This window comes from Phalacrocorax aristotelis, chromosome W (assembly GCF_949628215.1).
Source record: "Phalacrocorax aristotelis chromosome W, bGulAri2.1, whole genome shotgun sequence".
Lineage (NCBI taxonomy): Eukaryota > Metazoa > Chordata > Aves > Suliformes > Phalacrocoracidae > Phalacrocorax > Phalacrocorax aristotelis.
Genome location: NC_134310.1, coordinates 28,639,719 through 28,663,113, shown reverse-complemented (window position 1 = coordinate 28,663,113; position 23,395 = coordinate 28,639,719). Strand labels below are relative to the sequence as shown.

Here is a 23,395-nt window from a genome sequence, read left to right as displayed (position 1 = left end):
CTAGCGGCACTCCCTTCATTCACTGTAAATCAAAGAAATGCAATTTTCTGCTGCTGTTAGACTTCCAAGACCTCGGAACGAAAGCTAGGACACGTCTGCGTGAATTAGCGAGGTTCTAGGATATGGAGAAAGGACAGTTGGATTGCCGAGCCGACAGACCCTCTGGAAGAGGGTCAACGACACCATTAATAGGATGCAGACATTCCCAATCTCGAGCTGTTCTGCACCCTGCCAAGAGTTCTAGTGCTTTCTTTCTTTATAGTTTTAAGTACAATTTCAGGCCCATAAAACATCAGAGAAGACAGAAGCTATTATCCTGGCCATGACAGGAGTCCCTAATGGGACATGCATACTCTGCAAATACCTAGAACTAATGATGCTGTGCTTTTACTGTTCCCCATCTGTTCAAGGGTATTTTAAAATGTACCAAATCAGGTTTACCCCTATAATGTTTATTGCTGCTCTGAGACTAATAAATGACTCCGAGCGCAATCAAATATTTATCTGGCTTTGCTCATTCTTGAAGACGAGAGGAGCCCAGTCCACTTGCTTTTCACACGGGGGCATCCTGTAAAGCGTTTTCTCCAACCCAGCCACGGAACACAATCACTTAGATATTTAGGTGAAGACCCTCACCTAGCTGTCAAGTTGTTGCAATACAGCGAAAGAATCAAACCCGTTTATTTTCAGAGGAACGGATAGGTTATGCACAGAACAGCCCAGAGCCACAACTACGTACTTCAAAGCAGTAAAACAAACTTTATTGTCAATATGGATGATACGCACTTCCACAAATATTTTAGCTAGTCTCTGCTAAATTTAGAACCGCTAGAGTATTTCTAGCTAACATTATGAAAAATAATTATTTATTTTGCTACGTAAAGAACGTTCCAGTAAGAATGAGAGGTGGTGCACAGCAGCGCCCTGTCGCAAGTCTCACCAAAAGAACGTGGAAGCCTTTCCCAGCACCCGCCCCGCAGTGCCAGGGAATGAGAAGGCGGGTACCAGGCTACTTTGCTGTGTGGCAGGCAAGAGTTGGTTTATTAAATACAGTTACAGAACGGCTTTGTGTATCCTCCCGTCTGCAAAGCCACCATTCCAATATGAATGAATACAGAGGTTACGTTTATTTTCGCAAGGTTGACCTTAAAAGCGAGGCCAAACATGTTTTACCCCCCGACACACACGTACCTTCGAATCTTCAAGTGAAAAATAAAGCATGGCTTCCTTACGAAGAGATGCCAACCACAGTCATCGCGTGGGTTCTCCAGTCATCTGATGCGGTGTGGCTTATGAGCACTAAGGCTGCACGTTCAGAAAAACTCCGTTATTAGAGAACACCCAAACCATCGATCGCTGCCATAGAAATGCTTCTGGTAGGGAAATTTAAATAACATCGGGAAGAATACTTAAGTATTTTAGAAAGGCAATGATGAAGGAATGACACACTCGTAAGAGGATTAATTGTATTCCGCAAATAGGAAAGCACGTAACCTTCCGTTCGTTACTAACCTAAGAGAGTACTCTTTTCATAAACATATGGAAGCATTAAAAACAGAAAATCCGTTATTTTGTAACTTTGAAGCTTGTATCAAGTTACATTTCATCCTTTCAAAATGCGCTTGTTATCTGCCAAGACCATTCTGCAGTGTTTCTAGCTTCTATGCCAGACCAAATGAACAGAGAATGGAGTAAATTAACTGCCTAAGAGCTAGAAAGCGGAGCTTGCCCGCTGACTTCAGCATACTATACAACAACAAGTACTTTTCATTAATTTATTATTGGCAAACCAGCAAATAGATAGGAACAGATGAAAATATGCATCGTTTTATCTAAAATTGAGAATGCAGAGCTTAACCGAGCCAAAGGTGCTTCGATTTCATTATCAGAGGAAAAATACCTTTAAGTGAATCTGAGGTATGGAGTCCATGCTTTACACAGACCTGATCGATGATTCATTTGCAGAGCAGACATTATATATTGTCTCTAAAGGTTACAGCACAGTATTTATTTAACAGCAGAATGCAACAGTTCCTCTAAAAAGAGGACGGCATACATCAAAATCAAACTTCTACAGATACAAAACAAAGCCCTTGAAACAGAATACCTGATAAAAGGAGAAACTTTCAATTCATTAATCAGTCAAATTAATTAGAAAAAAACAGCTTGGAGGAAAGTTGAGGAAGTAGCAGTGTTCTGTGCAGTAAACACAGATTTTACAAAAATGACAGTGTCATCTTAAAATTAATCTCTTTATTTAAAATATCCACTGGCAACAACAACAAAAACCCCATTCCACTTAGACTTCCATCATCTCGTGATGCCAAGTGTCTTATTTACAAGTCAAGGGAGGAAACCTTCAGGCTTAGGAAGAAGTAGCACCCACCTCCTTTACTGTACGAAAAGAGTTTGGATGAACGTGTGTTGGAGCGATGGGAAAGGTAAAGGCAGCGGAGTCCTACACCAGAAACTCTGGGTGCTCTCTGCTTTAGGGGGTCAGCCCAGACGAACAGCTGTGGAGCTCTTATTGCCAGTAAAGCCAAACAAGTTATTGGCAGTTATTAAAAAAAAAAATCATGCCTGCTTATACGTCATCAAGCTATCAACATGGCTTTAGTGGTGCAAACTCTGGATGCCCCAGTTAAGGGAGAAGGTCTGGCCTAGAGTATCATGCTGCGATCTGGAGGGGGCGAGGAAGGGAGCTGCAACTGCAGCGTTGATCCAAGCAGTGAAGAACCAACGGAGACCAGAGGTGTGCAGGGATCAGTACTCCCTTTTTAGGGGGAGGGGGCGGGAAATCCAGTCACCTTTGGAAAGCAAGAATATGCTTTCATAACCCAAGCACCTGAGCTCTCCCAGCTCCCACTGTCCCCTTATTGCTTCTGGAGGTCAGTATGTTATACAGGTTTTGGTTTGGTCTTTTTTGTTTGTTTGTTTGCTGAAAATCAAAGCGACGTACAATGATTTTTTTGGAGCTATTAATAAAAATCACAGCTGAACTCTTTGAAACATACCACAGTACTTAGTTACTCCTGAGCTGTCAGTGTTTGCAATGTGTAACATTGTTAAAAATACGAAAAGTTGGCAAAATGCACCCCCCCACACCAAAAAGAAAAAAAAAGAGAAAAGCTTTTTCCAGCTGTAACATCTGTTAAGTCTAACTAGCTGACAAGTGCTTCTGACGAAGCACGCTTGCCAGAACACTACATAAGAGGAGGAGGGACTTTATGGAGGAGGGAACGCAAGCTATTTTTCTCCTTCCCTCGCCCACAAAATGCACAATACCATTTGCAAACAACAAAGAAACAACACAGCATCCCGATAACATGCAACACGAGGCGATTTCATGGGCCGACGCGGTCGCGCGCGGTTATCTCTGGGTCGTTACCTGCGGCAGTATAACGGGAGCGCACGCTATCCCAGCAAAAGACTCTGGAAAATGTAGGTCCCTTTCCCATTCATCAGTTTCCGTGTTATACACCTGCACAATGCTTGTCACATTGTTCAGGTGCCAATTGTACCCTCCTACGATATAAATCTTTTTTTCTAGTAAACAACAGCCAGCTTCCGACTGACCTGCGCGCATGGGGCTCACCGTTGTCCATTGGTCTGTTTCAGGCACGTAATATTCCACAGCCAAAACATCAAAACAACGGTCAACGTGGTCCATGCGGCCTCCGAGAGCATAAATCCTATTATTTGCACTGACCATGGCATGCAGGACTCTGGGTTCGTTCATTGGGGTTTTAAACTCCCACTGATCCACGGCAGGGTCATAACAGTGCAGGGCTTTTTTGTCTTCCACCGAAATGCCGTACCCACCTGATATGTACAATTTGTCTCCTACCGTGGCTCCGGCATGCCCCCACGTCCTGCGTTTCAGGGAGCACACGTAAGTCCACTCGTTATTTTTGGGGCAATACTTCTCTACAGAGGCCAAGCTCCCCGAGCGGTTCCTCCCACCGGTGGCATACACCATACCGTGGAGGACGTTGAGCTGGAACTGGATCCTGCTCTCCTGCATGGCCTGGATACGCAGCCACTGGTTCAGGTGTGGGTCGTAACGGTAGCAGATATCCACAGCTCCCTCACCGCTCCGGTACTGCAGGTGCTGCCCTCCTACGATGTAGACAAAGTTGTCGAGCACGGCTACGCAGGAGTGGCTGCTGCCCACCTCCATTTCCGTCAGCTCCTTAAACTGGCGCGCGCTGGCATCCGGCAGGTAGTAGACTTTGCAGCTCACGGTGCGGTCGTTATCGGTGTAGGGAGTGCCACCGAAGGTGATGAGGGACAGGACATCCGAGCGGATGGTGGTGCGAGGGGACTGCATCTCGTGCTGCCGAAAGGGCAGGATCTGGTAATTGAATGCTTCCAGCAAATACTGCCGGCACAAGACATCTTCCACCATGATGTCCAAGGTCTGGACGCTGTCCACCAGCTCCGAGGACTTCATGAGGGGGAAGCGGATGTGGCAGAGGACCTGGCTGGCGTTGGCACGGCGGGTTGGGTCATATTGCAGCCAGCGGACGGCAGCACGGAAGAGGTCTATTTCACTGCAGCTTTTCAGCTTATTGCTCTGCAAGAAGAAAACAAGGCGCTCCAGTGGCAGGTGGAGGAAATCCTCTTCCTCAGAGATCTGGAGGAAATGCCTAAAAGTGAATGCATCTACTGATTCCTTCAAGGATGCGAGGCTAAAGGTGGTGGCCATCTGCCCAATATTGAGGCACGTTTCTACGCTCATGGCAGACTTCAGAAATTCTTCGCAGAGCTCCACGACGGGCACCATCTGGAGGAAGACAGCAGCTCCCAGCACATCCTGAATACAGTCAAGATCAAGAGTCACTTCAGCGCTGTACGCAAAGTCTATTATGTGTTTCAGTCCTTTTGCAGATACACCTTTCAGTTCGATCACATCTTGGCTGGCTTCTCTCATCCCGCCTGTGAACATTGCCCTGGAGGTCAAAAACACAAACAAAAATTTTCAGCTCTTTAAATACATGTAAAATGATGTATCACTTCCGAATGTCATTTTATTTTTTTAAACATACTGATTCTCTTAGGGAGGATGGAGAAGGGGGAGAATAAATCAAGGCTAAATCTCTAAAAGCCAGGAGAAACTGGAGAATGCAATTACTTACATAAAGCTGGCATAAACAGTGCGCTAAGAAGTAACATTCAGCCATCAGGAAGTTAAGTTTTTCAATCCTACTGGCAGCAGAGGAGTGGACCACAGGACAAAGCTTCAAGAAGCAGGCAGAGCTACCAGAGCAGGGAGTGTAGTACACTGGACACCCATGAATCCATGCTAGTCAACAACCGAAGGACAAAACGGGACCTGCACCAGCAGAGGTTGGTAACCATACCCTAAAGAGCTTATGTACGCTGGGTTTGTGAGCACGAGGAAAGAATACCCTTCGGAAGACTCCTGCGTTTAGGAGGTCAGCGATCCTCTGAGCTCGGCTGCGGCACTGCCTCTAGGCAAAGATTTCAGTTAGCCCGTTGTATCGTAGGCTAGCTATGGAACGGCTTAACTATTGCAGATGCAACGCATTTTGTGAACGGCTTTGGTAACCACAGCAGAACCTCCCCTCCAAGGTTCATTCCCGACACCTTAAGAAAATGGGAGTTGCAGCCACTTCAGAAACGTCTGTCATGTTGCAGGACGACGGCAGGGGGCTAACAGGCAATTAAAAAACAAAAAAGAAAAAAAGAAAATATTTTGTTACAGCACAGCTGCAAGCACATCAGTTGACCAGGCCACGCAGAGATTAGGCCCTAGATCACCTCCTTGGGAGGCTTCTAAATTCCACAGGAAGCACATACCACGCCAAGGACTGCGCACAGACATCTCGTAAACCGCTCTTGTAGAGCGGTGCTGCGTTTCCCAGCTACGGGGCCTGTGGGCGTGATGGGGACATAACAGCACATTTGGTTTTTTATACGTTTACATTAAATTTCAGCAGTTTTTGTTATATATGGGTAGCTCGGGGGCAAAGGTTTGTGCTCTGTGTAGCACTCAATAAGCAGTAGCAGAGCAATTCTGAGGAAGCCAAAGTCAAAACAGGTTGCCGGAAGAACTGTGACACGGAGTTTCACCATTCACTGCCATTGTTCACACATCACAGGCTACAGACTGTCATACAAAAGACCTTTTAAACCGCTGCCAGCACATCTTGGGCTAGTTTTTCCACCATCGATAACCTACTCTTTTCCATCAGAAAGGTAAATTCATCGTGAAGGCACGGTGTCATTAGGGCTGCCTTAGGAAGCTGCAGCGACTCTAAGGTGCGAGTTAAAAAAAATGCTGAACAGACCCTCCTCTCCTGCATCAACACAGGAGTAAAGGAATACCTTGGGAACACTGTCAAAAGACAGGAGTTCCAAGTTTCCTGTCCAAACCAGGCTAGGAAACCTGCTGCCGTCCAGCATAAACCCAAGAAATCCTAAATGACTTAAATAAGGAAATATCTGCATAGGAAATCAGCTTTCTGTAACCGAGTGACCAGGAATACTGTTCGCAATTATTTGTCCATAGAGCAGATGAGAGCATTCTGCTGAAATCCCCTTGCGTATCCCATGTCACAGAACAGCATGCTGCCCTGATCCCCTGCCCCAGAGGATATGCAGACATATGTGTACTCGTGCATTAGCTACACAGAGCTGAGCGTGCAGAAGGAAAGAAAAGCGTTATTGTTGCCATGATGAAGACAAATCTTCAAGTAGAATGCAATTGCTTTAAAAAGTGTTACGGTTCTAAAATGCTGATTATATAAATGCCTCGATTTTACTCTTTTCCCTCCCCCCCTTCTGCATAAAAACAGAGTATTTTCAAAAGCTAGATTATTCTGCCATTGTTCCCCAGGACAACCTTCCTTAGCACCACAGAAGTTATAACAAGAAACCTACTCAGCAATTATATTTCGACAGTGAAAACACACTAGCAGTGGCACGGCATACAGCATTTATGAATACAAATAGTGCTATTAGCATTTGGTGGGGGATCAGCTCCATCATTAATTGCATGCCTGTTAGGGAGAGTGATAAGCTTGGAAGGTTTATGTTACCAAAGGGAGAGAGAAGGGAACAGCCTAGAAAATATGTGTGTACATAAGGCAGGCATCATCAGAGCAGATGAAGAAACGGGCGAAGGGATACAAGAGATACGCCAAAGGATGCTGAAGTCCCTTTGCTCTTGGTTACCCGCTCAACAAACCAGTCTGCTCAGGTCAGGGGGGAACCTATGCGCCAAGGCATTGCAAACCCCACCGAAAGGCCCTTCTCCACCCTTACGTGCTATGACCTGCAGTCTAGAACAACACCCAGGTCGAGTTCTCTGTTGCTTTGAACCTTCCCTGTACCTGTTGCCTCCAGCATGCCCCTCACTTGACGCTGCTACTGCCAGAAAAGATCCCTACCTCAAAAGAGAAGTCATTCCAAGTCAGAGAACCATAACAAAAGAGTTTGACAGAGGCAAGATGGATGAACACGGTTTTTCACTTAAGACTGAACTTCCTGCTCTGCAGCTGGCTCACTCTGCATTAATTTGGCTGAGAAAACTCATCTCCGTGCTTCAGTTTTCTACCCACACAAGATGGGACAATTCCCCCCTATCTCCTGGGCGGCTGGGGAATGCGCACACAAAATGCTTCATACTCTTCAGCCCGTGAACAGCAAGCGCTGCAGACAGATCAGTGGCATTTAAAGATAACATGAGCGTATTTACAATGGGCACCATCGTTCAATGGGATGACTCACTGCAGAGCCCTCACTGCCACTTTGAAATCAGCTCAAGTAGCTCCAGGGCAAAAGCCTGTTTCCTTCAGCAGGCAGAGCACCAGCCAAGGCTGCCGAGGTGGGTTCAAGACCTGGGCTTGATCTTGCGTCTTGGCCCAGCGGCCATAGTCAAACAAACCTCATCTGCATGCAGAGGGTCTGACTCGGAGCCTCTTCGTGCCTGCAGGTGATCCCACCAACATCCGTGGGGCAAACCATACCTCCAAAGGGTTGTGCGTGGGTGTGATTTTGGGATGTGGTGGGGAGGTTGGGGTGGGGGAGGATGGGGAAACAGAAAACCAATGGGAAAGGTAAAAATGCCTGCTTCCCTATCGGATTCTCACCTGAAATAGTCACTGCAGGCAGCCAAGACAACTTTATGAACCTGAAACACTTCATTATTTATAGTGAGGATGACATCAAGCAGCTGAGCCTGAGCTCGGAGCGAGGCCAGTCCCTGCAGTAGAGTGGTGCTGTGGCCAGGAGCAGAGAACGTGCATTTCAGGGTGCTGTTCTTGTCAGCCATGCTAAAAACAGAACAAGAGAGACAGGCTGGTTTTAAATTAAAACAATATGTGGTATACCTACAAAGCATGCTGGGGAAGATACTGTAACATGAAGCAGTTTGAACGCGAATTCCCAGCTCAATAGCCACACAGAACATCATGACATCAGTGCCTCAGTTGTATTCCCTTCTCCCAGTACAAAAAAGACTTCCAAATTTTTAAATTATACTTTCACATTACTGACAACCCGTCACGCTGCAGCACACATGGGCTTCAGAGACCATCCAAACATCAGCTAGTGGGGCCAAAATCTCCAACGAGCGTTGGTGTCCCCACACTCCAACTACCCCAGAGTCCACCCTGACCTTGACTTCAACCACGAGACTGAATCACAGTTGCTTATTCTTCTCACCACCTAGCCTGACTGCAGCTGTTAGATACTCTGTACCGTCCAAGGACAGCCCTGCTAGCCCTATTTGATCCTTTCCTTATGCCTGACCCTCATGAGAAGAGCAAAAGCAAAATATTACATAGCACTGACCGCTCTAAATAACATCAACTGTTTGAACTGCACTGTAAACAGTCCCCTCCCAGCGTAAATATTTCCTTGGTTGTCCCAATGCCTCTCGCACATGTTCCCCAGTGCAGAGAGCATCATCCTTGGATTCACTTGGCCTCAGATGCACTTGTCAGCGAGAACGCTGCATTTGGAGGTGAACATCAGCAGTATCGCCGCACAAGTGGAAAAGACTATTAGATGCTCTGTGCTCCTCTGAAAATAACCACAATTATGCTGCAGATTTCCTGAGCAAGACGATAGTGGGCCAGCACTCCCTGCCCAACAAACTGGGTCCGCTCCCACCAGCAGAAGCATGAAATCCTAAATTCATTTGCAAAATTAATCTGACTCTGAACTACTTTTCAGGATCTGAGCCACAGAATCATAGAATCATTAAGGTTGGAAGAGACCTCTAGGATCATCAAGCCCAACCGCCAACCCAACACCCCCAGGCCTCCTAAACCATGTCCCCACGGTGCCACGTCCACACGTTTTTTGAACACCCCCAGGGATGGTGACTCCCCCCACCTCTCTGGGCAGCCTGTGTCAGTGCCTGACCACTCCTGCAGTGCATAAATTCTTCCTAATATCCAATTAGATATTGGATATACAAGAGTCCTTCTGGGAAGAGAACATGCAGAAGGGCCAGTATTCACGATGAGGTTTATGTTTTCAGAAGCACCCTGCTGTTTGGTCTCTGCATTTCAAGAAATACTTTATGGAAGCATGACATAAAAAATCCCAAGCAGATCATACCGAATCTGGAAAGCTGCATTACTTGCTCCCAACTCCACAGTGGGAGAGTACTTAAAGCACTTAGTACTGTACTTAAAGGCTATTATTATTATTTAGGTAGAATATACCAACAAAGCCAAAAAAATAGTACAGAGACTAGGTCCCAGTGTGCTAGGGGCTCTATAATCCCATCATTGGCTAACAGCTGTCCCTAAGAGTTCACTACCTAAACAACAACAAAAAGCCACACACAATGGATGAAACAAGTAAGAAAGGTCAGAGAAGAGTCAGGGAGATGGGACAACCAAAAAGGGGATGTAAACAATCCTCAAACAATAAGGAACAATGGACAGGACTTGCTACTTGCCTAACTTATCGGACTGCAATTTCCTGCAAGCTTTACAGAAGAGGCGAGTTAGGGGAAATCTGTGATGTTCATCAGAGCACCAAGAGGGCGGCCGCTTTGTGCGCGCGGCTCTAGAGCTCTTTGGGATGCTGCAGGATGCAGATATCAAATCTCTTTCAAAACTCCTCAAGCTTGGGAACGCGCCTTAAAATTCATATGAGTTCCTACTGGGATGACTGGTACCGGTCAGCTGCGCTTCTTGCAGCACAGACCTGAAATTCCTGCCTTAAAGTCAAAGCATACTAAAAAGCCTCAGTTCAGAGAGCGGAGTCCAGCTACAACATCCTTTCTATAATAAAAAGGATTAGCAAAAAGTCAGTTGCTGACAAGACCTTTATCCATTACTCCGCGAGCCAAGAAACATCTATCCACTCCAGCTCTTCCCATGGCGAAAGAGGAAAGAGACTGGAGGGAGCGAGCGCATGAATATTCATCACGTCAAACTCATTTTACTCTTCTCTCCAGAGCAATGGCTTTGATTCGCTGGAGTCGAAAGGAGGAAACACCGAGCACAACCAAGGAAATGATCTTGCCTCCGAACGCAGTACTGCTCACCCCGCAAACCCATTTTGCTTCACGCCGGATGGGTAAAATACGCACCGGCAGCTCATCTGGGAGATGGTAACTCCTAGTTTACTGTAACTTCGTTAGACTTGATCTCCTGCAGGATTCATCTCATGGGAATTTTCTTCAGCGTTGCTTTTTTTTTTTTCAGACCAATTTTAAATAATCCTTTTGCCAGCCTAAGGGCTTACCTGTATAGGATTGCTTTCACTACATCCACAACCCTCCCAGTGCGGGTGCCCCTTCAAACAACGAGCTTCACCTGAACAAACATTCCTCTTTTTTTTTTTTCTTTTTTCTCAATTAACTTTTACAGGCACTGTTAATAACCAGAGTGTGTAAATTTAAAGTAGATGGAGGACTAAACCTGGGCAGGTAGCTATTTCTGTGCTGGAATAAACACATTTGCAAGCGCGATTCATTTCAATAGGTAATTGTGAACAGCTACCCCTGAAAAACTCCCTGTACTAGTTCCTTTGTCTATTTACAGGTATAGAATAAATGGATCCAATGATTACACAATCCTCCGGGGGGGGGGGGGGGGGGGGCGGGGGGGTAAGACAAAACAAAACTGAACAGTAAGAGAAGCACTGATAATGTCCAGTTTTCTTCAGTCTGGAAAAAAAGAGTTTTTAGAAGCAGCACATAAGCTGGAAGCAAAATGAAATCCACACAAAGCGTGAGAAATCAAGTGAAAGACTCTTCAGAAAACAAAGCGGGAGGAGGAGAGGTGAGAAAACAGCAACAAACGCTGTTTGCACGGCGGTTAGTAAAAAGGGATCTGTGATAAAAGCAGGCTTGGCTCAAACCCGGCTGCCGTACCACGGGGCACAGCATAGCACCGCATGCGTTACGCCGCACGGCCTTGCTTTCCACTCCTCGCGCTGCATTAGGAACAGGGGAAGAAGAGAGGCAGCAGTTGGGTGTCAGAGAGTAAAAAAAAAAAATAAAAAGAAGCACAAAGGGAAACCTTGAACATCTGAAAGTGCCTTTGTGAGGCTGTCCCTATCTTATTTGAGATCTGAGTATGCCGTGTACTTGTTGCTTAACAATTTGTTACAGAAGAAACAGCCGCGCAGACAAACTTCGGAAGAGTTGCATCCACCCCTCGGCAGTTCAGAACATGACTTTGAGATAAAAGCCTTTCATCACACAATAGTGAGAAAGTGTTTATTCCCCTCCTTCCCCTTCCCTTTCTGATGGAGGCAGGGCTGGAGAGCTTCTGGAATTTTCCTCAGTTTTTTGTCTTTGTCCTCAAAATGACAGCGCTGAGCGAAGTCCTTCCCCTGCCGCAGAGCTTTGCAGAGGTGTCTGCGGCCGGAGCCAAGCATGCAGGCTCGGAGCGGGGTCAGGTGTGTCTGGCTGCACCCAGGCAAATTTATCCTTTGAAAAAAAACGTAAAACATAAAACTCCCATTCACATCAAGCAGCGCTTCCACTGCACATCCCACAGGCTTCACAGTGATCTGCAAGGGGATCTGAAAATGTTTACATGATTGGGGCCTCTAACATGAATACATTGGTATAAAGGTGACTTTACCGGAACAGAAATCCCACTTTCCATATGGAAATAGCTGTAGCAGTGAAAGGCGTCTTTATATTCATGTAACTGCATCCACGGCATGAACAGTGGCGACAGCTGGAATTCAATGGACACGTTGATTCAGAAGGGCGATCCATTTTGGGCAGCACCCTCAGAGACTCCGATAACATCACTGGTGCCTGATTTTCAAAAAGGGGACCGTCAGAGGTTGAGGATTTGCCTCCAAGCCACTGCTCTGAAGCCAGGTTGCTTTCAATCCTCCCCAGTCACTGCAGGGTAGAATTCGGCACGGTGTATGTGACCGTAGCTTGGGGAAAATCAACCCAAAACCATATGCGTGTTGCAGGCTTGTGAAAAGGTTAAAGCAAGGGTTAAGGGAGTGGTTCCAGCCCGACAGCAGGCAGGGAAGGCAAACAAGTCCAGAAATTCTCCTGCTGCTGTACCTACGGCAGGAGCTTGGCCACGTGCTCATCCTTGCCCCAAGCATGCTGACCACATCCTTAGCTGACATGTTTCTGCTTGATTTTTTGACCAGAAACAGATGCAGCGAGGAGGCATCTGAATGCAGGGCTGGATGCCCAAGAGGCCTCTAAAGCTGAAGGGTTGAGCGATGTTTAATGGCCAAACTGCAAGAAGCAGTTCAGATGAGGCACAAAGAACATCCCAAAGAACAACCGTCCCCCGTCTCTGCCTCCTCGATTCTCCACAACATCACATGTAATCTGAGATGCGTTTCAAGCTAATGAATCATTTTTACCAAATCTGTACTGATGATTAAAAACATCAAAGCTGGAATTAAAGGCTTACCAAGCATGAGTTCGTATTTCAGCATGTTTGCCACTACTGCCCAAGTACAAATGGAGAGAATTATACCAGGCCAGATTATAACATTTCAGTGATTGAATTAAATAAGAAAAATCTTCTGCGACACAACTGCCTGTCGTCTTCCTACTCTTCTTTTATAACATGGTCCTCCTTGGAAGGAGGGATAGTTTGGTGCTGGCGAGGCTCGCTCTCCATCCCAGTTCAGCATCCTTGCTAATATCCACCCACGTTTTCCCACTCTCTGGGCAGGTGGTGCTTGGTAATTTTTCATACGGGAGAAACTCAAGAGGGTTGGCAAGATTTCTAAGCAGGGCAAACTTCCAACAGCCAGCCTCTACGGTAAACACAAGCTCTAAAGGTAGGACCCTGCGGGGCATGGCTGGGGTACAAAAGGGGAGGGAGGAAAGGCAGCAGCAGCGTGTGTGTATGCTTGCATGCATCAAGTGCGTAGTGCCACAGCTTTTCTGGGCATAAACAAAGGATTTGGGATTGCAAAATAGCCAGCGAGGCACCTTCTGAGCACTCAAGCCTGCAAGAAATTTTTTGTGATGAGAGCAGCAGAACTAACATAAAGCTGAAGAGTAACTTTATTTAGAACATAGGGTATGAATATTAAGGACCTTCTTTAAGAACCTTTGAAAGGCAGCATTATAGATATTTTAATAATGCAAATCATTTAATGCCTTTAGTTTCATGCCTAAGTAAAAAACACATTCAGATTCTGATTTTTAAACTACAATTAAGACACTTAAAATCAAAACAAAAGTCAAACTCCCTCAGATAAGTCCCTGGTAGCCATGGTTACTGTAATATTTCAGATCCTGAGGCTTTATATCACATGCCCAAATGATGAAAATGAGTTTTCAGCACCTCGCACTAACAAATGTTACGTTAGGGCAAAAAGGCTAAACCCTCTACTGCAGATTTGCTGTTTCACGGCCTCATGTCGGGACTTTTGGCCAACACTCCCGTGGCCTTTGCACCCCCCTTCGAAAAGGCATCGGGGGGGTTTCCTTGAAGTTTGGGTGCAAGGAAGATTAGATGCTGCCTGGCAATGAGACTTAAAAATACCCGCCCTGTTAACCTACTTACGTTCCCAGCAGCGAGCGAGATTGTCACCAGCACCCCAGCAGAAACAACATTTACCATCGCTTCCCTGTCCAAATTAGCAACAACAATAAGTGCTTAATGATCAGCAACTAATTAAATATTAACACATCAAATGAAGGGGGTGTTTTCCAGAGAAGCGTAATCATCCTTAGGAAAGACGTGCGAGCAAAATGATTTAATCGATTTCTTTGTTCCCTTTTCCACCTCCTTCCCTTAATTTCTCCCATTTCTCTCCGCTGCCTCCACTCATTTTCCTCTCCTGACACCCTCTCTTTCATCAAAGGCAATAAATACAAGTAAAAAGCCTGAGACTAATATCTCTATTTAGAAGCGACTAGCAATTTGGAGTGCTCAGATAAAGAGATTATAAATCAGTCTGAGTTTTAGAAGGAGTAATACTTTGCGTGAAAAGAATGGTCTTCTGTAAAATGCCTGAAGTTGAATGGTGAAGTTTGAAAAGTCTCGCCTCTGATCTTTTATACTTTGAGTCCCAAAATTTAAGGGAAGTTAAGGTTTGGCAAAGGGAGAACAAGTAACTTTCGCTATTTAAAAAAAAAAAAGGCAAAGCCCAACAAACCACGCTTTCTTATTTGTATCGGAGGGACCCCGTAGGCTTGTGCCTCTCACAAAGAGGGAGCTGAGGTCCCTAGAGCCGGACTGCCCGACGCTGGGCTGCGACTGGGCATGGCTGGGCTCCCACGCCCTCCTCCGCCAGCCAACCCACGCCTGATTCAGCCTTGCGTTTAGTGAAAATGGCAATTAAAAGACATCTCACGGAAGCCAGGGGGTACCTTAATGTTTCATTTTAAAGTGCTTTCTAAATCAGGTCCTCCTGATCCCCTGATTTGCTACTCTGCATCCTGCTTCTTCCAGGCTGGAACCAAGGGAACCCTATAACCCAAAGTTAAGGCAGCAAGTTGAAGCAAGAGGCTTTTCAATTTTATTTTTTTAAATATATATATTTTTTTGTCCCCCGAGACGACCCAGACACATTTCCAAATCTCTGTTTTTCTTTTCTTCTGAGCTGGACTCACGCAGGGCCCAGCAGCCACACACACACACAAATATATTCTGCTCCCAGGCTTCAATCGGTAGGTTGTTCGCAAGCCAAAGGAGGTGGGATTTTAGTTTCTGCTAAAAGCGCTAATAAAACTGGATGTCTGTCAAAAGCTGGCTGGCCTGGTAAAATGGAGCATTGGAGCATAGAACAAAAAAGGTGGAGGGTGAAATATCTGAACACATTAAACTCTGTGCCACCTCATGGAGTTTGAACGTGAGGGACTGGTCAGTACGTGCTGTACCTGGGACAAATTGGGGGTATATTTACATATTTAAGAACAAGCTTCTTAAATATGTTTCTGTCACAGAGCCAGCGTCATTTTTATGCTGGTACAGGGACAAATGGGAAAAGCAGTTTGGTCCTCTTCGTTCAGCAACCAGTGGCCAATGCCACTTGCAGGTAAGGGCTCCGTGAGCCCAAATGTGCGCGCTGGTAGCACTGGGGTCTCGGAGGGGCACAGAACGTCAGGCTGAGAAGACCATTTACCAGGATCGGCCATTTCTGTGCTCTCTACCCATATCCAGAGCTGCCACAGAGAATCTTGTCCTGTACGGGGATTTCCCTGGGGCACCCTCAATCTTGCAGAGCGCATGGAGCCGGAGCAGGCGACACATATCACCCATCGCCCACAACACCCTGCCGTTCCACAACCTCAACCTGTATTTTCACAATGACCGAGAACGGAAAGATACTACCCCACCCTCCCCAAACTTTACCATGATTATATTCTTGTCAGCCCCAAACCTAATCCTGCTGAGCCAGGAACAAACTGAGCAAATATAAAAATCACTCTAAGCATATAAATTACTCTGGCAGCCACAGGCAGTATCGCAGCAATGAAAAAGTCAGCTGCTCTCTCTTGCTCCCAAGCTCAGCCAGCCACACAAGGACCCCCAGAAGGACGGTGGATTTTACACCACGTAAAATTTGCCTGTGTATCCACGGTACATGGCTAAGTACAGGCTCTTTATGCACTCGATACTCCTGCTGACAGCACTGCCTTAAACAGTTCCACGTTTCCCCCCACCATATGCCCTTACAGTCAAACCCTGCCAACCCCAGCTCTAGCGAAAGGAAAGCTGCAGTGATGCCGGATCAGAAAAAATGCAGAAAAGCAGAACCGTCCTTTTATAACACGCCACCGCAGCCGTTTTAGCAGGCAGAAGCTGCAGCGGGTGTTTTCTGCGCCCGCCATCCCCTGCACACCTCTCCCAGCAGCACCCGTGGCAGAGCCGCTGTGCAAAGGCCGAGAGGCACCTAGTGGTGTCGGGAAGCACAGCAGAGCCACCAAGGCCACCCCAAAAGTGACACCCAGCTCAGCCCCAAGCATAGCTTCGCTGCTGGCCTTCTAGATACCACCCTGCTCTTCCCTCCACCCCTGCTCTTCCATCCACCCCGCTCTGGCATCACATTTTCGCCTTCAGAAATGGATCAAAGCTGAACTGTGACACAGCTACCGTCGCTTTCACCTGAAGGTCTGCTGGGACCTGTCTCAGCTCCCTGGCTCATCACAGGGTTGTGTTCCCGCTGGGGACAGCCCATTTCAGCTCTGCTAGCAGCTCCTAGCAGCGCAGAAAGTTCCCCCCACAAGCAAATCACTCGGCGACCCTCTCCCACACAAACATACCGGGCTCTTCGCTCCACGCCTTGGAAAAACTTAGAAAAACTTCAAAATCATACTACGAGGCACTTGGAGCAGTGTTTGTCTCGGCCTGTTTCTGCGGCATCCGATTGCATCCTCTGGGCAGTGTTGCAATAAAAACGACAGGACCAGTTACATGCAGAGTAGGTACTACAGCGTGCAGTGAGCCGCAGCACGCCTCTCCTCCTCACCCTGCACCTCCACCCTCCAGATTATTGCCTCGGAGCAGCTAGGGATCTCAAGCAAAAGCAGCGTAAAATGATGAAACAGCGGACAGCAGAAGGAAAACCCACCATCCCTTTAATGCACACTAAAGAAATAATGTTTTCTAGCAGATGCGAGCGGCTGCCCCAGCACTTGGCATCGTAACGCCAATTCCAATTCAGTTCCGGGATCAAATCCTCTTACTGCCGCGGCTGCTTGTAGCCTGTTTCCCTCGTTACCCAAATCCTCTGCATTTACCTTCTGACCGCCTTGCACCCATCCTAAACATCATCATGTTTCCCAGCTCCTTGGGCAGTTCAGTTCGGCACAGGCTTCGTGCCGCCCTCACTGCATCCCCTGAACGGAATAACCCAAGACCACCAGAGGTGCAGAACAGCCTTTCTTAAAGGTCACCGATTTCTGTGCAAGTTCAGCATTTATCTTCCATATAAACAAGAAACTGGAAAAGACGCCTTAGCGACCATCCCGTGCAAGGCTCTTCCTTCGGAAGCAGTTAATGCTAAACCACACTTGGAGGTAAGACAGGAACCTTTAAAGAACCACTGAAGTTTACTTTTGTTCTAAATAAAACCTCCAGCTCCAAAGTCTCCCAATGTTGAAAAAGAAAGCAGCAGTTATTTTTACAGTGATTCAATTAGAGCGTAAACATTTACACCACGTCTACCAGATCTAACAACTAAATCTGTTTTGAAATTGCCATGTGGCAGAGCATAGAACACAGAAAGCACATAAAACTAATCCTTGAACGGTTTCAAAAGGAAAAAAATAGAAGCCTAATTGAAGACTGAAGCTACGTAAGATGACAGGAACATGAAAGCAAGGCAGAGTCACAGCCCTCATCATTATCTTCCCCGACACGGCTTTACTCCATCCTCCTGTACGCTTGCTCTCTCTCCCACCACTTTCCTCAGAAGGAATAAGGTTAGGGGAGTTCAGGTCAGCTTTCCCTTGGTGTGAATCCAGACATATGGACTTTCAGATAAGGAAGACCTGTGGGTCGTCCTCACCCATTCATTCTGGTTTTGACAGGTGGGACAGCTTTCAGCAACCACGCCAGCGGGTAGCAATGTTAGGGAGGTTTTTGGGAAGTGTTTATACAACGCGGCTGCCTTCCTTTCTTCAAGGGGTTATTCCCGATTTGAGAGACACGCAGCTCTCCTCAACAGCTTGTCTGGACAGCCCAATTAATTCCTGCTTAAAGGCCTGCATGATAACATCCTCTCCAGCACCTGAAAAGAGATGTTTTTCCTAGATCTTTGTCATCCTGCTTTGTACAACCCTACCTCACCAACACTGCAGCAGAGCTCACGTGGCTCAGTGTCTAAAGCACAGAGAGCTGCTCTTTCCGAGGGTACCAATGGATTTCACCATTTCCTCTGTACTTACTTGCTCACCAGTCTCAAAGTGCATCTTTGGGAGCATCAAAGTATTACAGAGTGAATTATGTAGCCTGAAACTCTCCCTCCACATGAGATGGAGGGCTGCAAGTAAAATATGAAACCCATTTGTAACTCATGAAATTCTATCCATAGAGGAAGGGAAAGAAGAAAAAGAAAAAAAGGAAGCTTATTTCAAGATAGAAGATTTGGGCTGTTTGCTTTTCAACGCACAGCAATGGCCTTATCTGATGCCATCAGTGTATCCAAAGCCTTTTGTCCATACCATCTCGCACAGCGTGCTCCTTATCGAATGAAAGCGCAGGATTCCCCGCAGACAAGTTGATTTTCTTGCTATGGGGAAGCCAGCATACTTACGGGTAACTAGCATCAGCCATGCGGTAGCAATTCCAAAGATGGAAATTCTGTCCGTGCAGTTTGAGTAACTGCACCACCAAAATGGCATGCGTGTAACAGCAAGAGAGGACTTTGTCCTTTTGCCTTAGAGAGTAAACACTCAGTAAGTGCAAAAAAATCACAAGTGGAAGCACCTAACAAGGAAGTATTGTTGATAGGGAACGCACTTGAAATTCTCTCACTCTATAGAGGCTATGCACCATGTCCAACATCTCCCATCAGGTTTCTCCCGGTATTCTCCAATAAATCCATCCCGTAAAACAGAAGACTAACGACCAACAAGAAGCACTATCCAAATTTCAACAGGCTTTACTTTAAAATTAACAAAGAAAATAAACACACAGCGATAGGGAACACGACGGAGCTACGGCTCAGGGGACAGAACTGCTGCAGCTCCACTCTGGGTGATTTATTGCAGCCCTGAAACGAATTACTTTCATTTCTCACTGCTGCACACCCAGCACTGAGAAACTCCCGAGCGCCGAGCGAGCGGCCCTGCCGACACTCGTGTGAAAGAAGTGCTGCTGTTCCTGTTCGGGGAGAGGAGAAAAAGGAGGTGCAGAGAGATAAAATGAAACGCCCCAGGCAACACAGCGTATAGTTTACACAGGCGGTCATTAGGCAAAAAAAATAATATATATAATAAGGTGAGAATTCAGACGGGCTTCTCCAGTGCTGAACAATGACAGTGAGAGCTTCCCTCTCCACAGCGTGACACACAGGGTGGTTATTTCAGGAGCGAACGCAGGGAGAGTTAAGTTGAGGATAAATGATGCTTTGAAGTGAAGTGACAGGTTGACAGCGTAACATCCGAGAGACAGACAACACAACTTTCTGAACACTGTCCAACACGGCAACTTTTGGATGATGACAGATTAGAAAAGCCCTGAGAACAGAAACTCCTCCACGAACAGGTACCACCACCCACCGCAACACCCTTCCAGGTACCGCCGCCAACTCCGTGTCACCTGCAAAGGCCCAGTGACCCCGTGGGGACCCAAACCGGTGACCCCGGGAGGGGTTTGCAGCCTGGGGGCACGGCCGAGGGGCCGGGGGGCAACAGAACGGGCCCGAAACACCGAAAACTTGGTGCCTCTACAAACCTCTCGATAAACCCACAAAGCCGGCAGTTCTACAGACCCTACGGGCTCTGGGTGCGATTCACAATATTCTCTATTTTAGAGCCTTCCTCAAACCTCCTCCTCATAAACTCCGGCAGGGAACGCGTTATTATTAATTATGATGTTTATGTTCCAGCGGACCCCCAGCCGCCGGGCCCTGTTCAGGGCACACACCCCCCCGGAGCACCGGGCCGGGCTCTCCGCCTCGCCGGGACCCCCCGGGAGCGGCAAAACCGAAAATAAAAGGGAAAATAAATGAATAGAGGGGCGCTTGTCCACGCCGGGGGAGGGCGGGGAAGCGCCGCGGCCGCCGCAGCCGGGCTCCCCCCGGCCCCCGGCCCCCGCCCGCCGCCGCGGCCCAGCCCGGCCGGGCCCCCGCGCCCCGCCCCGCCGCCGCCGCCCGCCCTCGGACCCCCGGCCTAGGCCGGCCCCGGGCCCCGCTCACCTGCTCGGCCGCTCCGCGGCGAACTCGGCCCCGCCGGACTCCGCCATCTTCGCTGCGCCGCCGCCGCCGCCGGGCCCCGAGCTGGGAGGCGGCGGGAGCCGCCGCGTTAAAGGCGCAGGAGCGAACGGGGCCCGCGGCGGGCGGTGGGGAGCGGGGAGCTGCTCCGCTCCCGCCGGGCCTGGCGCCGCCCTGCCGCCACCGGGGCCTGTCACCGCCCCGCGGATGAGGGGCCCGGCGGCTGTCGCTGCCCCACGGCTGAGGGGTGCCTGTCATGACCTCAGAGCTGAGGGGGCCTGGGGGTCTCTCACCTCCCCACAGCCGAGGGGTCCCAGGGGGCTGTGACTGCCCCACGGCTGAGGGGGCCCTAGGGGTCTGTCACCACCCCATGGCCATGGGGCTCCGGGGTCTTTTACTGCCCCATGGCTGAGGGGGCCCACGGGGCTGTCATCGCCTCACAGCTGAGGGGGCCTGGGAGTCTGTCACCTCCCCACAGCTGAGGGGGACCCAGGGATGTGACTGCCCCACGGCTGAGGGGACCCTAAGGGTCTGTCACCTCCCCATGGCTGCGGGGTGCCGGGGGGCTGTGATCATCCCATGGCCATGGAGCCCAGGGGTCTGTCACCTCCCCACAGCTGAGGGGGCTCCGGGGTTGTGACTGCCCCATAGCTAAGGGGTCCCAGGGGTCTGTCACCTCCCTATGGCCACAGGGTCGCTGAGGGCTGTCACTGCCCGGTGGCTGAGAGGACCTGGGGGTCTCTCCCCATCCCTCAGCTGAGGGGTCCCGGGCGCTGTCGCCTCCCCATGGCTGAGGGGACCTGGGGAATCTGTCAGGGCTGCATGGCTGAGGGGTCCCAGGGGTCTGTTATGTCCCCACAGGCCACCATGGCCCTCCTCACACCAGCACCCTCCAGCCAAACATTATCTAACAGCAGCCAATGGCCCCTGCCCGCACCCCAGCACTTAATGCTTTCCCTTGGGATTTCACATGCGACTCATTAAATGTCTCCCGCAGGGACCATCGTGTGTGCAACCAGCCCGGGACTGCGGGGACAGCCCCGCTCCCCATCACCCTGGGGACGAAGCCTCCCACCACACCATCTGGACGATTATGGCCCAGGTTTTATTGCCATAAGTGCTTTGTGCAAGAGCAACAGTACCCTCCAGAGGGTGCAGTCTTGTCATCGGAGACTGCGGCGCTCCGGCTGTGCCGTCTCGGTGCCAAAGATGCCTTCGCTGCCCCACGTCCCCACACATGGTCGGCATCAGAGTCGCTCCTGGCTCTCCCCAAAGCGACCGGCGGAGACGAGGCCAAGCGTCGCAGGGTCCGTGTAATTTTTAAAGCTGGCATGCATCTGGAGAGAGCGGACAGTCTAGAGGGCATTCCAGTCGTCAGTGGAACTCAGGAAATTATTCATAGCGGTGGCTCTGCCAATGACCGGGGGTAAATTTCTTTGATTTACCATGCCTCGGTGTCCACATCTGTATAAGGGAAAGGGGGAATTCATACATGAGAATAAACGCACTTGGAAAGCCGTGAAAATACTCTTTCAAGTCAGCCTGATGAAAACTTCATGTTCTGGAGCCCTCCGCTTCAAGGAGAGCAATCTGTTTCGGAGGCAAAGCTGTGTATTTTTCTTATTTAAACCTTCTAAATCTGCTGGAGCATTAAAAATATTTGGCATTTCCACAGCACATTTCATTCCCAGCTCCAAATGCGTTTTACAGACATTCATTAATTAAGCCTTGTAAAACCTTTGGGAGAAAGGGAAGCAGTACTTATTAATTTGCTATTTGTATTGCTGCAGCGCGCGGAGACCCCAGCCAGGACCTTGGGGCCCTGTTATTTTAGACCCGACCTACACAGAAGAGGAGATGTCAGCGCGCCGAGGTGCGGGGAGAGCAGGAGGAGACGCGGGAGAGGCAGCGGATGAAAGTTAATGCCGTAAGTCATCGGCGTTTCGCCCTGACGCCCTTTCTGCCGGGCAGCGCTGCCTGCAAGACAGAGCTGGGGGAGCGAGCGTGGCTCCCGCCCCAGCTGCCCCCCACCTCGACGGTTGCTCTTTGCATTTTGTTGGTGTTCGGGGGCCTCTGCCCCTCCTCACCAAACCCTCGCACTTGTCCGGCTTCCTCAGACACCAGCTCTGCTTCATTTGATACCTTCCACTTTCTCCTGGGGCCGCTTTCTGTAGCTTTAGCTTTGCAGCACACCTTCTTTAAAAGGTTTAAAAGAAACACTTTCCCTTTATATATTTTTTTAGGTCCATATAGATATTTTAAGTGCATTATTTTGGTTCAATAAATGCACGGCACTAAGGTGGTCCTACTGACGGTTAGCCCGGCTGGGCCGCCCGCTCGCTGCAGACCTCTCCATCCCAGGCGGGTCGGCGGATGGGAGCTGTGAACGTTACACCTCTGCTTCCCCTGCAGGAAAAGCCAGGCTGTGCTGCATGCTGTAAATGCCTTTCACATGTTCCCCAGATCCCAGTTAAATCGAACCCCAGAAGGTCTCTCGAAGCATGAAAAATGCATTTATAAGACGCTGGAAGGAAGATGTGTTCCATAACTACTCTGGTGACCAGGCGTGCTGACTTGTGTCATGTGGAGAAGGAACCAAAAGGGGGTATTTCATGTTATTTCATACCGCTGATGGGATTTTATCTCTCACAGCAAATCCAGGAACTTTTTAGTTACCATTATTGTTTGATTTTATGGGCCATTTGATATTTATTTTTATTTCTATTCATTATTTGTTGAGTGCACTTAGCCCCTTCCCCAAGGAGCCTGCCTTATATCTAAGGTGATTTTTACGACCAGTGTTAGCACAGCATCTGAGCAACTCGCACAACTTTAATATATTTATCCCGCACGCACAGTATATCAAGGCAGTCCTGGTATTCCTACCGTGGAGAGCGGTGGTCTGCCTGTAAAATCACAAGTCTAACTTACTGGGTTAAAAAAAAAAAAACAAACCTCCAAATTATTTACGTCGTTCTTCTTTCTGATCTTCATTTTAAGCTATCAGAATGTATTGGAGTCATATTTTCACATTTTTTCCCTCCCCTACAAAACATGAGGTCTAGCAATGTAC

At 48.3% G+C, this 23,395-nt stretch overlaps 1 protein-coding gene and 1 long non-coding RNA gene across 5 annotated transcripts; one reads left to right on the top strand and one right to left on the bottom strand.

Annotated features, from left to right (window-relative positions):
* Window positions 1-739: 739 nt before the first annotated feature.
* KLHL26 (kelch like family member 26) lies at window positions 740-20,390 on the bottom strand. Of its 4 annotated transcripts, none has more exons than XM_075077017.1 (3): window positions 20,308-20,390; window positions 8,118-8,300; window positions 740-4,952 (listed from the first exon to the last, which is right to left on the bottom strand). In XM_075077017.1, the coding sequence occupies exons 1-3, from the start codon at window positions 20,352-20,354 to the stop codon at window positions 3,371-3,373; spliced, it is 1,812 nt and encodes a 603-aa protein (XP_074933118.1). In that variant the 5' UTR covers window positions 20,355-20,390; the 3' UTR covers window positions 740-3,370. The 4 variants fall into 4 exon arrangements, with proteins under 4 accessions (XP_074933118.1, XP_074933119.1, XP_074933120.1 ...); XM_075077018.1 differs by lacking the exon at window positions 20,308-20,390 and adding an exon at window positions 18,703-18,767; XM_075077019.1 differs by lacking the exon at window positions 8,118-8,300 and having other exon boundaries at window positions 20,308-20,386.
* On the top strand, window positions 20,356-23,395 carry LOC142049363 (uncharacterized). Its single transcript, XR_012657700.1, has 3 exons — window positions 20,356-21,748; window positions 22,113-22,249; window positions 22,786-23,395. It is a non-coding gene; the product is annotated as an uncharacterized LOC142049363 (long non-coding RNA).

What these genes read in the sequence shown, in the direction of transcription:
- KLHL26 (XM_075077017.1), bottom strand. Translation starts at nt 20,354, where the DNA reads ATGGCGGAGTCCGGCGGGGCCGAGTTCGCCGCGGAGCGGCCGAGCAG. An exon ending in GCCGCGGAGCGGCCGAGCAG is followed by an intron (nt 8,301 to 20,307) that starts GTGAGCGGGGCC and finishes TTCTGTTTTTAG; the next exon opens with CATGGCTGACAAGAACAGCA. An exon ending in GCCTGCAGTGACTATTTCAG is followed by an intron (nt 4,953 to 8,117) that starts GTGAGAATCCGA and finishes TTTGACCTCCAG; the next exon opens with GGCAATGTTCACAGGCGGGA.